The 13,474-nt window shown below is 34.3% G+C and overlaps 2 protein-coding genes across 5 annotated transcripts in view; one reads left to right on the top strand and one right to left on the bottom strand.

Annotated features, from left to right (window-relative positions):
* Positions 1-2,058, bottom strand: part of LOC120636431 (E3 ubiquitin-protein ligase highwire) — a 149,254-nt gene extending 147,196 nt beyond the window's left edge. The window contains exon 1 of the mRNA XM_039907906.1: positions 1,947-2,058. The gene's annotated coding sequence lies outside the window, so the exon portion shown is untranslated. The remainder of the gene's footprint in view (positions 1-1,946) is intronic.
* A 2,235-nt stretch (positions 2,059-4,293) lies between these two features.
* LOC120636262 (kalirin) overlaps positions 4,294-13,474 on the top strand; it is a 167,141-nt gene continuing 157,960 nt past the window's right edge. For 3 of the 4 annotated variants that reach the window (XM_039907654.1, XM_039907652.1, XM_039907655.1), the window contains exons 1-8: positions 4,294-4,487; positions 5,587-5,802; positions 6,287-6,479; positions 6,915-7,028; positions 7,711-7,891; positions 9,918-10,144; positions 10,735-10,838; positions 12,954-13,105. In XM_039907654.1, coding sequence (XP_039763588.1) covers positions 5,621-5,802; positions 6,287-6,479; positions 6,915-7,028; positions 7,711-7,891; positions 9,918-10,144; positions 10,735-10,838; positions 12,954-13,105 — 1,153 coding nt within the window. In that variant the 5' untranslated portion in view covers positions 4,294-4,487; positions 5,587-5,620. Of the gene's footprint in view, positions 4,488-4,656; positions 4,801-5,586; positions 5,803-6,286; positions 6,480-6,914; positions 7,029-7,710; positions 7,892-9,917; positions 10,145-10,734; positions 10,839-12,953; positions 13,106-13,474 lie in introns of those variants that run through there. The other variant, XM_039907653.1, reaches the window with a different exon arrangement.

Here is a 13,474-nt window from a genome sequence, read left to right as displayed (position 1 = left end):
TTCGATTAAAATATCCGCTTATCCCGATTAGATTCGCCAGGATTCATAAATTTCTTTCCGCATACTTTGTATGAGAGTAAGAGAGATAGAGCGAGTGCGCGTCATAAACTTTAAATAAGATAAACCTTTCGGAGAGTGAACCTGTGAAGCGGCTGCCTCATCTGAGAAAGACAACAGGCGCCCGATTTGCCCACAGATGAGAACTAAAAAATAGAAAATAAATCAATAACTATGGACAATATGCATGCACCCCACGCTTTTTCCAATAATTTACATTTACTTCTCACTGACACTATTCTTAATGCAAATTAATTAAATCTTATTTTCTATTTTTTAGTTGGATTTTCTATAAAAGCATGTTTTTTTGTTTTTTTTTTTTAATTTTACTTGGGAATGTGAACCATCATTATAAGTAGGTAGTTTATTTACAAATAAGCCTTAACCTTATTATGCATTATTTTAGATGGATAATAACTAAGAGGATTTATTAAAATTTTTTGAAGATATGTCTTTGTCAAGCAGCATGTCAGATCTACGTAGTCATGGTCAGTGAGTCAGAAGGAACCTGGCACGCAGGAACAACAGAATAAAAACGGGTCTTGGCGCTTATTGGACAGATTCCACATCCAACAATGAAGATGATAATGAAGAGCTTGAACAGAAGGTACTCATCTTCAGTAAATAATCTTCAAGCAAACTCATTTTTATTGTCTGATGTGGAAAAAGTCAACCACATTGTATGCTAGAAAGAAAATGTCTTTGCTAATTAGATAATATTATAATGTTATAGTTTGAGTTCATATCGAAGTTCAAAGTTGTTATAGTAGTTTTTTATAATTTTATGACGGTAATACAAGGTTGTTTGTTTTTAATTTTATATTTGTGTTTTTATTGTGATTTACTGCTTTTTATTGTAATAGGTTTTGATTAAACTTTTTTCCTAGCCAATTGTATCATATTAATCCTTTGAGACAAAGTAGATGTCTATAACCATTGCGTAGGTCAGCTTGCTAGGTTAGTCTAATAATATAATTAAAATGAATTAAGACTCCAGAATTTCAACTAAAATGAAATGCTAACAGGATTTTTTTAATAATTCCTATTTTTAGGTTCTTTTTGCTACTTATGGTTGGATACATAATTTTAATTTGGATAAATAAGCCATTACACTAATTGTCATTGATTTGTCATTGTTTGCTGAGAAGTGGAATTCTGTTTAAGGTCTATGTGAGCAATTTTTGAATATCAAGCAACTCACATGGTCTTTGCCAATATAGATAAGACGATCTTCAACATCAAATAAAGTTGTAATAATATATCCTCTCAGGCCATTTTTTCAATACTATTTTTTTACATATGTCCTTGCATTCAGCATCTTTTCCACAACTCAGTTTGTGGAAGACAATGGAACGCTGATTTACTAACTGCAGTTTATGCTTCAGGCTATACCAAAGAACTACGTACTTACTCCTCCATAAATAAACACCAAGAGATTAAAAACTACTTCGAGAAATTCACACTAGAGAATAGTTCTAAGGATAATTTTCGCTGAAGCAAATTTAAAAATTGACACTCTTCCTAAATAGCGATTTATTAGTTGAGACGTATAATGCCTATTAAACAGTAAACGCAAGCCATCATTATAAGAAAATACTTCTAGTAGAAAAATTATACACTTAATCACAAAATGTAAATTTTTCTATTAATATAATAAATCAATAATTCCAATAAGTCATTAACTGTTGCACGTACGTTTGAGCAAAAGTAATATGTTATCAGTCGCAAAGGCCTTTCTATTTTCTTTTAAGTGTATGAGTATCCTGCTAATAAACAGTTCAATTTAAAAATGGCAAAAATATTAGTCGAAAAAATTATCTTTTCCAGACGATTAAAAATTCAATCAATATGAAACCGCAAAAAAAAAATCCAAAAATAATATTGAATACCTTGTTAACGAATTTCGTGTCCTTCATTATTCTTTGGTGTCTTTAATAGCTTTACACGTAATTTAAAAAAAATTGTAGCAAACTAAAAACCCCCATTACATGCCACCATTTGCTCACTAACAAATTTTTGGTTCGTAACGTCAAAAATCAATAACGGAAACCTCAGACCTCAGACTCAAAGTCTCAGGCCTCAGACGATAACCCATGGCGTGTATGTAGTGGAACTGAATGGAGATGATATACTTCAGTGTATACCACGTGAACAAAAAATTTATCCTAGCAATCCTGTTTAGTAATTTTAACAACAAAAGCTAAGCGGTGGCCACCTGACAGACAGACTATGTTTACTAAAAATATGTTTTGGACTTTAAAGATACCCCGGTCAAAATTTTCCAAATATATCTTCCAGTTACAGTCTTACTATAAGTATAGATATTTTATGTCAGCATTCTAAATCTGTGCAAATTCACAGTCATAATTTTCAGTTTCATAGTGTATACGCCTAGTTATGACTGCGGTGCAATAAAATTACATTAAATTCCATAACGACAAATATTGAAACTTCATAACTATAGCTCGATAATAATTAAAAAATCTGCCTCAGTAGCAAACCGCAGTCATTTGAATATCACTTTTTATTACGGTCGAAAGAGACACAATTATAATTTAAAACCTTTGAAAAGAAATGTCTAGAAAACTTTGACTCAAAGCGCAACTACATATAACTATACAAAGGTCAAGTGTGTTGCAGTTAAAAAGCAGTGGTAGTTAAGTTAGAATTTAGGCTTACTTTCAGCGTGACCATGTTCTTACCCCGGCACGCGCCGTTTTAAGCAATTAATTATCACTTGCTTACACGATGAGAAAATCATCGTGTGTCTGAGAGTTCTCCAATTTGTCCTCAAAGGCATGAGAAGTCTACCAATCTAGACAACGTGGTGGATTACGGCCGAAACCCTTGAGTAGCAGACACGTTAATTTTAAAAACCTAACCGGACAACTCTAAAATTCAATATATCGTACGCAGTATATTACATACCGTAAAAATAAATACCGACATAGACTATTCAAAATAAAGTTGATTTTTTTTTAACAATTTTTTCAGTTCATTTTATCCAATGATTCTGCTCTTTTAACCTTGCCCCTATAGTGGACTATTTCACACACTACATTTATATTAGTGAAATTATTCTTAGAGATTATTCCATACAGAAATTGGCCTACAGTTTTTAGATTTTATTTGACAAAACTAATCGACTGCCACCCATCACTAGCAATATCGAATCTTGTGGCAACCTACATAATTACGAATAAACATAGTACTAGTGTCTCTTTATGGTAGCCCAAAAGTAAATAGACTAAAAATAATGCATTTCATTGCTATTTTAGTCCTGATTCCATGTATTATTAATAGTTCCTAGCTACGGACACTTATTTGACTTGAAGACCACAGATTAATCGTTCTAGACTTTACTGATAGACTAGCCAAAAACTGCCGATACTTTGTTATCGATAGTCAAGGTGAATTCTTATTATTATTATTACGGAAAAGCATATATTGAGCTGGAACTACTTATAAAATTAAGAATACTTTGTTAGTACCGTCGGAGAGTCAGAAAATTTAGAAGTTATAGTGGTCTAGAATTTGACTCGTTCGACTTTAGTCCCGGTTATTATAACTAACATGTTCTAAAAATCGTTAAAGCCCACCAACCCCGTATGTAACTCTTTTTTTCATAAAAGTAGCATTCTTCGCCTAGCGACTTTATCATTCTCATGATTGGCACTTGCGCTAACCTTCATTTGGCTCCACCGAAAAAACTTATTTAGTGCGACTAGTAGTGGTGAAGAGCATGAGAAGTGGCATGAGAAGTGAAGTGTACACATAATACCACTGCTCACTTTCCTGCCTTCTGCCGGAGAAGAGATAGTAAATTTCTCGGGCAGGTTTCGGGTCCGCTGTGATCTAAAATCGAGAGTGCTTGTGAAATAAACATAAAAAAGGCTAAGGAAATTAACATAAATAATGTCAAAAGTGAAACCATTAGACACTATAACGAACAAATACACATGATTTATTTTTTAGTTATATAGTTATTCCACGCGTTACAGGCGTTTTTTGCCCCCCGCATCGTCACATAAGGAACTTCGTTCCAATATCAGGTTCTAATAAATATAAGTAAGTAATGCATTAAAAATATAATCTAAGAAGTGCAGTCGATGCACAATATTATTTCAAAGCGGCAAGTACAGATGGCGTTGTTCTATTTTGGTTTAAAAAAATATAAGCGAATGGGCACACAGGCGAATGCGCTAAAAATTAAAATATTTATTCTTGTCTCCTTGTCACACTCACAGTCGGTATTATCTTCAGCACAGACCAAGAAAAAAACGTTCCATGTAGTGTCATTATGAACAGACTGTGTGTTTTTATTAATTTATAGCAGACCCAAATGTTTTTGTGAAAATCATAACTACGACAATAATGTGTGCCGAACCTTTTATACATGACTAAATTTTTGGCGTCTTTGAGTCACCACGGTTAGTAATAAATAGGTACTAAATTGATGGCTGTCTGAGGTTATTTGTTGTGACATGTTGGTGTAGATATATCTACAACAATTTGTCATCGCCGATTGTTTTAATTAAAATATCTTGTGTAATTTTATAAATCAAATTTAACCAATTAACTTGCTCGTAATATGTGCTGTTTTATCAACACTGACCGATGATTTACGTAAACATAATAGGATGTCCGCAGTGCTTACACCCCTGTTCTTTACTTGGCGTTGGTCTTTCGCTCTGTAAAGAAACGAACATCATTTCCATTCAATGTTCTGAAAAGCATATTAAGGTGCATCCGTTACGCTTTTTTGTTATATCCTACTGCTTGTATTATAATTTTTTTATAACTATTTTTTATTTTTATATTATTATAATGCATTGTTAGGAGCTAATTATAAGTTTTGTTTTATAAGGTAAGTATTAAAGTGTATGAATTATTATTCTTTGTCTTCTTTGACGATGATAATAACTTTAATGATTAAATTCTGATGCCATACTTTCATGTTTTAACACACTAGTTTTTAGTATTGGGTTATAAAAAATGTATGCTACTTTACTCAAAGATATATTATTATTAATTATCATCTATATTCTGTGGTGAAATTACAGTTAGAAATGTAAAAAAGGTGAAAAAAAATCAAATAAGTTTAATTTATACAAATGTTTAGATATTTCTTATTGAATTTTTGTTTTACTTCTTTTCTCTTCAATTATAAATATATAAAGCTGAACAGTGATTGTTTACTTACATTAAAAATGAACAACCAAGTACTTTGCCCGTTGAATTTTGTTTGGGACTGCATTTCTAGATAATTATTAATTTAATTTGGTCACTAAGAGCTCAGCCTCATTAGTGTGTTGAATGTTATACGTTTATGCTGCATTGTTTTCCGATTTAATGTGGTATGTCATATAAATGATATGTTTGTGATGTTGTGAATCATATGAGGCTACAATGTGTAGATCCATTGCAACAACATAAAGCAACCCAGTAATGAGGCACCACACTATCGGCAGAGCCAGGGTTATTTTGTTAAAACACTATTATACAATGTTTCTTTTGTCCACATGCAAGGCTCGTCACAAAGCCTCCGTGAAGAGGGCTAGTGATGGAGGTCGGCGCGCGTGCTTTGGATGTATTACCCCTGCTGCAAGAGAGGGTTGCTTCACTCACGGGTGGCCGGGACCGACGCGGCGGACCTATCATATGGTTTCCCGCAAATTCAAGACGCGATCGCGTCACACCAGATGACTATCGGCGCTTGTTACATTACCTTATTAGTATACCTAGGTAATATTCTTAGCCTATGAAATTTTGTTTTTCCTAATGGAGTACAGACTAGAATCTGGAGTCTCATAAATTTTAACTTATGTTATGTTAGATGTTTATTCCAAAATTTATTATGTGGTTTATTTAAAATAATCACTAGCAAAGGCTCTGCTAATGCTGGCAGAAGTCCTTGAGCTAAGTGGAAAGATTAAAGAGCAGGCACCATCAATTTAAAGGGAGACCATCAGACTTGTCTTCACAAGGGTGGCCTATTCTCTTCTAAATTAAATATGACTAGTAGATAATGATTGTTGAAAGTGAAGAATTTGATTAATAGATAGGGAATGTTCACTAGATGATCACTCTAGTATTCATAAATTTTTCCAATCATAGTAGTAGTAGAGTAGTAATATAAATATGTAGCTTAACTGATAATGAAGTAGAAATTTTAAAGACTTACATGATTTGAAGGTTTTGTTAATTTATTTTATGTAATTTTTTACAGTGAAACAGTGAGATCCCATGGCTTTATTATTTTAATTGATATGAGAGGTTCAGCATGGGCAGCAATAAAACCTATACTAAAAGTATTGCAAGAGCACTTCTCCTCATCCGTCCATCAGGCACTTGTAGTGAAGCCTGACAATTTCTGGCAAAAGCAACGCACAACAATAGGAGCACATAAATATAAGTTTGAGGTAATTGCTTTATAAAAAACTTTGTTTATCTAGTCTTCAATTTAAATGCAATGGTGAATCACATTTGTAGACCAGTTTTTTAAATTTTTTATGTAATTGTGAGATGCGTTGGCTAAACTAATATTTTTCAGTAAATATATACAATAGTTACTTTGCTATTAATCTTAGAAAATACATTAGCGATAATAAAATTTTGGTAAAATTACAATGCATAATCTTGGGCAAAGTATAAAGAGTATTTGAAAAATCAGCATATACATTATTATCGAGTTTAGCAGTAACATAAATTTAGTTCTTTCTAAAGACATAGAAGTAAGTAAATGGCAACTTAAAATATAAAAAAGATTTTGGGTTTTACCTTTGAAGTCCAAAAACTTAGTTTTATACAATTTTCTTTTATGACATGTTTGTAAATTATAATGCATATTATTTCAGACTACTATGATTAGCTTAGAAGCACTGCCCAAAGTCATAGATAGTACTCAACTCACACCAGATTTAGATGGTACCTTACAATATGATCATGCCCAATGGATTGATCTGCGATTGGTAAGTTGAATGGTTTTAAAATATTTTATCTGTGTACACCTTCATACTGATGGCGATTTATATTAGCTTATGGATGGAACGTGGATCCATGCATGGCGTCATTTGCATTGTACATTTAATGAAACCCTAAATTTGGAGTTTTTTTTAGCATTCAATTCTGATAAATAGGATTTATTTTCAACTTAAGTAAATTTCAACTTTGACGGCCGATTGGCGCAGTTCGTAGCGACCCTGCTTTCAGAGCCCAAGGACGTGGGTTCGATTCCCACTACTGGAAAATGTTTGTGTGGTGAGCATGAATGTTTTTAAGTCTCTGGATGTTTATATGTATATTCTAAGTATTTGTGTCTATAATTCATAAAAATATTCATCAGGCATCTTAGTTAGTACCCATAACACAAGCTACGCTTACTTTGGGGCTAGATGGCGATGTGTGTATTGGCGTAGTATATTTATTTATTATTTAAGTAACCCAATTCTTTGTTAATTTTTATCATTATCATTATCAATTAACCTCAAACAAATTGTGAAATACACAGTTATTTTACAAATTAAACCATATGTGATATTTCTTAAAGAATCGCTCCTGTGATTGAAAATATGTTATTTTACAGTAACTATTTATTTAAAATGAGGCATTTGTATAAAAATGGTACATGTCATTTTCATTATTCTTGTATAGGCTTTAGAAGAGTTGATGTGGCAAGCGGGGGAATTGCTAGATCGATTAGATGATTTGCAAGAGGATGTGGCTCGTGCTGACTTCGCGGATGACGTCACGGGCGCAAGGAGGGCTATAGATGCACATGCAGACATCAACAAGAGACTTGCCAAAGTGCCTGTAGATGAGCTAGAAGCTCAGGGTAAGATAATAATGTTTTGTATGTGTAAAGTGGTCCACAGCTGACATCTTGTCACATCTAAATTTTAATAAACAGAATTTGTAGGCAGCCTGCAAATAGTAATCAAACTAAAGCTCAGGCTTCAGAATCTGATAGAATAGAAAAGTTCTTTTTTATTGTTAGAACCCTCGCATTTGGCTTTAGTTTAAAACTAAATATTTAGTAGTTGTAGACAAATCCTTACGTACAACGGACTGTTCCGAAAAACCAAGTACGGAGGCAGGCTCGGAACAGAAGAGAGCTTAATAATACTTTATTTTAATGATAAAATAGTTTATTAAAGCAAGCGTAAAACGATAGGATGTAATGTTTTTAATTAAATGCGGTTTAAAAGTAGCAACCTTCGGCCCAAGCGTAAAACTAACACCTTGACTTTAATTATCAAAATACTACACATGTATCATCATTTTATAAATTACGACGTTAAAGTAAATGTTAAACGAACGGTATTAAGGCAACCGTGAAACCGTCCGCGTCGTGAAGATATTACGTTTTTAACAAAACACTTTTGCATTGTCATGTCATAAAAATTAACGTTGTCTATAATACTTATGTAAAATATGATTTCCTTTGTATAGAAAGCCGTGCATTGTTCGTTTGAAAAAAAGTACCTTGCGATACTAGTATGCCAAAAATGTATAAAACATTATATCGTGACTTCTTAGTTCTTACGCCTGAGTGGCTTGCAACCGGTAAAATGGTAAAAAGAGTAGACCGGAGCGACGGCAGAAGCGCCGTGCATAAACTGCAACAGTTCGATTTATTTTTTCGCTATGCTCAATAAAATTTAGCTGTTTTTCATCAGTGCCTTGTTTGCGTGAATAATTATCGGACTAATAACTATTAATTCTCTTTACGTTCGAGGAGTGTTCAAGTGTCAGTGCAATGTTGCAGTGATTGTTTCATAATCATAACATACTGAAGGATGTTGTCGAGTCGACATGTGCTTTGATTGTCTGCGAGGTTCCGATTCTAGTCGTATGTTATTTTGAATTTGTTATACAAATACTAAAGCAAACGAATTATCGTGTTTTTTTTTTACCAATTTTTTACTTTACTAATAATGTAAAAAATTAGTGAAAACTGCAATTTATTCTTCCGTTACGAATTATTTTATATTTGATTTGTTTTCCACTCATTAATTATAAATTTGTAGGCATATTTTCTATTTTTATATATTTTAAATTCCAGTGAATGGATGCGTCGATATAAATAGTACCTCGATTTGTATTTTAATTGTTCAGTATATTTGTTTAGTTGTTTGATTTTTGCTATAAATAACTGGCTAAAACTCCGCACTAAGTTCAGAAATAATTCGTCAGGTATAAAAAAATATTTTTACACGCAAATATATCGTATTTTCACACGACCTTTTGCTTGATAACTTCACCCTGTGATAACGTCTTGTGTTTTTCTATATAGTCTGATTTATAATGCATACCTTCTTGTAGTTGAATGATTATTGCGTGGTTATAAGTGAATAGAAAAGTTTAAATTGTGATTATCTACTAGGAGTATCTCTACTTGATCAAATCAAAAATAAGGAGATCCGTAGAAGAACTAGAATTACTGACATAGCTCAGCGAGTCGCGAAGCGGAAGTGGCAATAGGCAGGGCACATAGCTCGGAGAACCGATGGGGACGTTGGGGTCTTAAAGTGCTGGTGCGACCCCACAGCGGTAAACACAGCGTAGGTCCGCCCGAACGAGGTGGACAGATGACATCAGGCGAGTCCCTGGGAGCCACTTGAGGCAAGCGGCCCAGGAGCGTGTATTGTGGAACTCCCTATAAAAGACCTATGTCCAGCTGTGGACGTCGATTGGTTGAAATGATAATTTAATGATAATCGGATGATGAAGACCGTCGCGTCGCTGTCTAGACGATGTGTGTGTGTATTTACCACGAGATCAAAGGCTTCCACTATTATATCTCTTCTTTATACTGTAGGCTGTGGATGTATGTTTGGAATTGTAATTTTGTGCCTCAGGCGAACGCGTAGTCCAGCGGCTTGAGTCGGCCGCAGCGGCATGCGCAGAAGCCAGTGGCGGTGGAGCCACGGAAGCCGCGTTCCACTGTGGCTCGCCGGCCGCCTTGCGCGCCCAGCTCTCGGCCGTAAGATCGGCCCACGCCCACGCCCACAAACTGTGGCAACACAAGAAAATGCAGCTCGACCAGTGCTTTCAGCTCCGGCTATTTGAACAGGATTGCGAAAAGGTATCAAATGCAAGATATCTTTCGGGGGAAATCTTCTTATGAGATGCCTGGCTTACCGGGCTAAAGCTCTGTTTATGTGGGATTCTTTCCGACACTATTTTTAGTGGCATTTCAAGTCCGTACTACAAATTGGCATTAACTTATTTTTGTCGGTGATAGAGCCAAAAGGTGTGTGTATGCTTTAAACGTCCAGAAGAGCAGAAAAAGTGAAGGGATATCTTATTTTAAGTGGAAATATTCTTATTATAAATAGTTGCTTATCGCAACTTCCATCGTGTTTGATTCCGGTTTTATCAATTCCCGCGGAAACCGTATGTTTTGCGTGGGCTTACAGTACGTATGGTTCTGTTCAGTTGTTAAGTTTTTTACTCTTTAATTTATAACATTAGTACTGGAAATCACAACTTTTACAAAACAGATAACTCTAAGCTTAAACGAACACTACCGATAACTCTGTTTGTATGTACAAAGATAGCTAAATAGAAAAAGCTTCTTACGATTAATAATATACCAAATTTTGTTCATATGATTTTACTCAGTTATACCTTTTTTCTATTGATCATTAAGACAGCAATTTTATCTTGATACAGATGCTGGAATGGATCGTTAATCATCGCACGGCATTCCTGGCAACTTACGTAGAGATTGGTCGCTCGTGCTCCGCAGCTAAGCGCCTACAGGAAGAACATGCCAGGTAAATGTTAATTGATTTTAACGTACTACTATAGGGGCCCCCGCTACTTCGTCTACGTACATTTTCTGAATTCCCGTGAGATTTAGAAGTCCGTCTCCAAAGAGCAGGCTACAGAAAGATCGAACGATCATTTCATTAATTATAAAGTTACATAGCCAGTAGTAAGATAGCCATCTTTAAAGAATACCGTTAAAAAACTTAAAAAATAAAAACTAAACATTAATTAGGTATGCGACTGACATTATTACCACACCAAAACTTTTACATTTATTTTTATTACTTCGAATAGAACAACATAGATTTATGTCTGAATGAATTAAATCTGTTTGAGTGCTACTGCTACTAGAAAGGCACCCTCAAAGTGGAGTTTATCTATGTGCTATAATAGATAAACCCCGCTTTGAGGGGTGCCTTTTTACCAGAATTGGACGCGCGATGTAGAAGCAGTGAGCGATGTCAACTATGCTAAAAAGTAACCAATTTCTCAATTCTAAGTAAGCATACACCTCCTAGCTAACATATTTTGCTACCTAAGCATGCATTTCTCTATAAAACAGCAAGGTTCATCGTTAGTCCACCAGTGCTTAGCTTACCTAAGCTATGAAAACATAACATCTTTATTAGTTTAAAGCATATCTAGCCTTAACTATACAGATCAGCACAACTCCAGTGGAAAATCAGTCTTAGCTGTGTGGGTGTTAAAAATAATTTAAAATTAATAATGCTCTTAAATCTCAGTAATGAGAAATCTCGGCTTATTGTATTAATAAACTTTAATTGGCTTCATATTATAAAAGGAAATGGATGTAGTTGTAGCAGTGAAATCCAGATTGTTATGAAACTGGTTATTATATTTCACGTAGTCAATTAAATTTTTACTGTTGCTAAAGGGATATCCTTTTACTTATTTATAATTACTGCCTCATATTGTTCACTTCACCTTAAACGAATGCTGACAGTCTAACCTTACATTACACAGTTACATGGTTACATGCGTATGTATGTGTATATATTGTATTTATTGCTGCCAATTCTGGGGTTTAACTAATAATGCTTAAAGCAGTATTATTATAAAATGTTTGTGTCCTTCCTAGCTGCTCCCGCAGGAACCTTTAATTTTTCCAGGATGAAAAGAATCCTATGCCTGTTATTAGGATTCAAACTATTTCTATGCAAAATTTCACTAAGATAGGTTAAGTGGTCAAGCCTTGCAACGAATATATCAATTGCTATTTTTGAACCCTTCCAGAAACTTGAACCGGCAGCTTTTCCGGGAATTATTTAATGTCTATCTCCATGATGCAAGTTTCATTAAAAACGGTTCAATAAACAGACACACTTTCGCATTCATAATTTTAGTATGGGTGCTTATGATGCTTCACGTCCTAAAAACCTCATACTAATACTCTAAATAAACACAGCATGGCCCTGTGTGTACACAAATCTCTAAATTAAATTATTCCTAGGCTTAAAATATTCCTCTTCACACTCATTATTTTTAGTGTTCTTGTGGAATTTTGGGCAAAGATAACTCTAGATTTCGATCTGCCAATTTAGGTTATTTTAGATATTTGTGACGAAGACGAACAAAATCCTTTACGATGCCGCGTACAAACTAGGGGTTTGGGGGTTATATAACTTTAATAGGTTAAATACCATCTTAGCACTGTATTAAAATAAAAATAAAAGTTTATTAAACCGCATAAGACAAGCTTGAATCCTTCTACAATGCTATAACTTAAGATTATCGTGTATAAGTTCTAGACTGCAATCGAACTGACTTACTGGCTTTAGTAGAGTAAGTATCATATCATCTTAGAGACTGCATCATAACTTATCATCAGAGTGCCAAGTTTGAGATTTTCTATCTACATTTACTTCGCGCGAATGTTAACTGAAATTTATGGGATATCGGAAGAGCTCCACCTAGTAACAGTATTGTTTCCTAGTATTGTAACTATATGGCGCTCCGATACCATATAAATTATAGTTAACTTTCTCGCGATCAAATTAGTAAATGTAGGTAGACAATCAACAGCTGACTTGAAATGGAATGACAAAAATAAATGTAGGTCCAGTGACGATATGTTATGTGACACTCGTTATGTTTGCCAGGTTTGCGGCCGCGTGTACGGGCGGTGGAAGGCCGAGCGTCGCTCGCGTCACTGCCGCTGCTCGCAGGCTTGCGGACAAAAGACATTACGCGGAACCACAAATAACAGCACTTGCGCATCGACTTGAACGCGCCTACAAACAGCTATCTGCAGGTTAGTTGACCATCCCCTCGAGGTCGATGTGATGACTCTTAACAGCCCCTGCATGTTTAAAAGGAAGGAAACATATTTATTTATGTCATCTTTTCTCTAGAGACAATTGGTAAACTTTACGATACTTTACTTTACCACTTAATAATTTTATTATAATATATAGCTGTATTACGTTTAAATTATGTAACCACCTTTTACACTGTGTATCTTAATTAGTTATTGATATATGTACGTTTAATTATATATGTTAGTTTAATTTATTATTATTATAGTTGTGGATTTATTTTTGTTAAACTAAGCATTTAAATTAAAATATTAAAATGTGGTCAGTGGATGGCTAATTATTTCCGTGGTGTTACCTGGTACAAG

This window comes from Pararge aegeria, chromosome Z (genome assembly GCF_905163445.1).
Source record: "Pararge aegeria chromosome Z, ilParAegt1.1, whole genome shotgun sequence".
Classification (NCBI taxonomy): domain Eukaryota; kingdom Metazoa; phylum Arthropoda; class Insecta; order Lepidoptera; family Nymphalidae; genus Pararge; species Pararge aegeria.
Note: the sequence above shows the minus strand (reverse complement) of the source record. Positions and strands in the feature narration are given on the sequence as shown.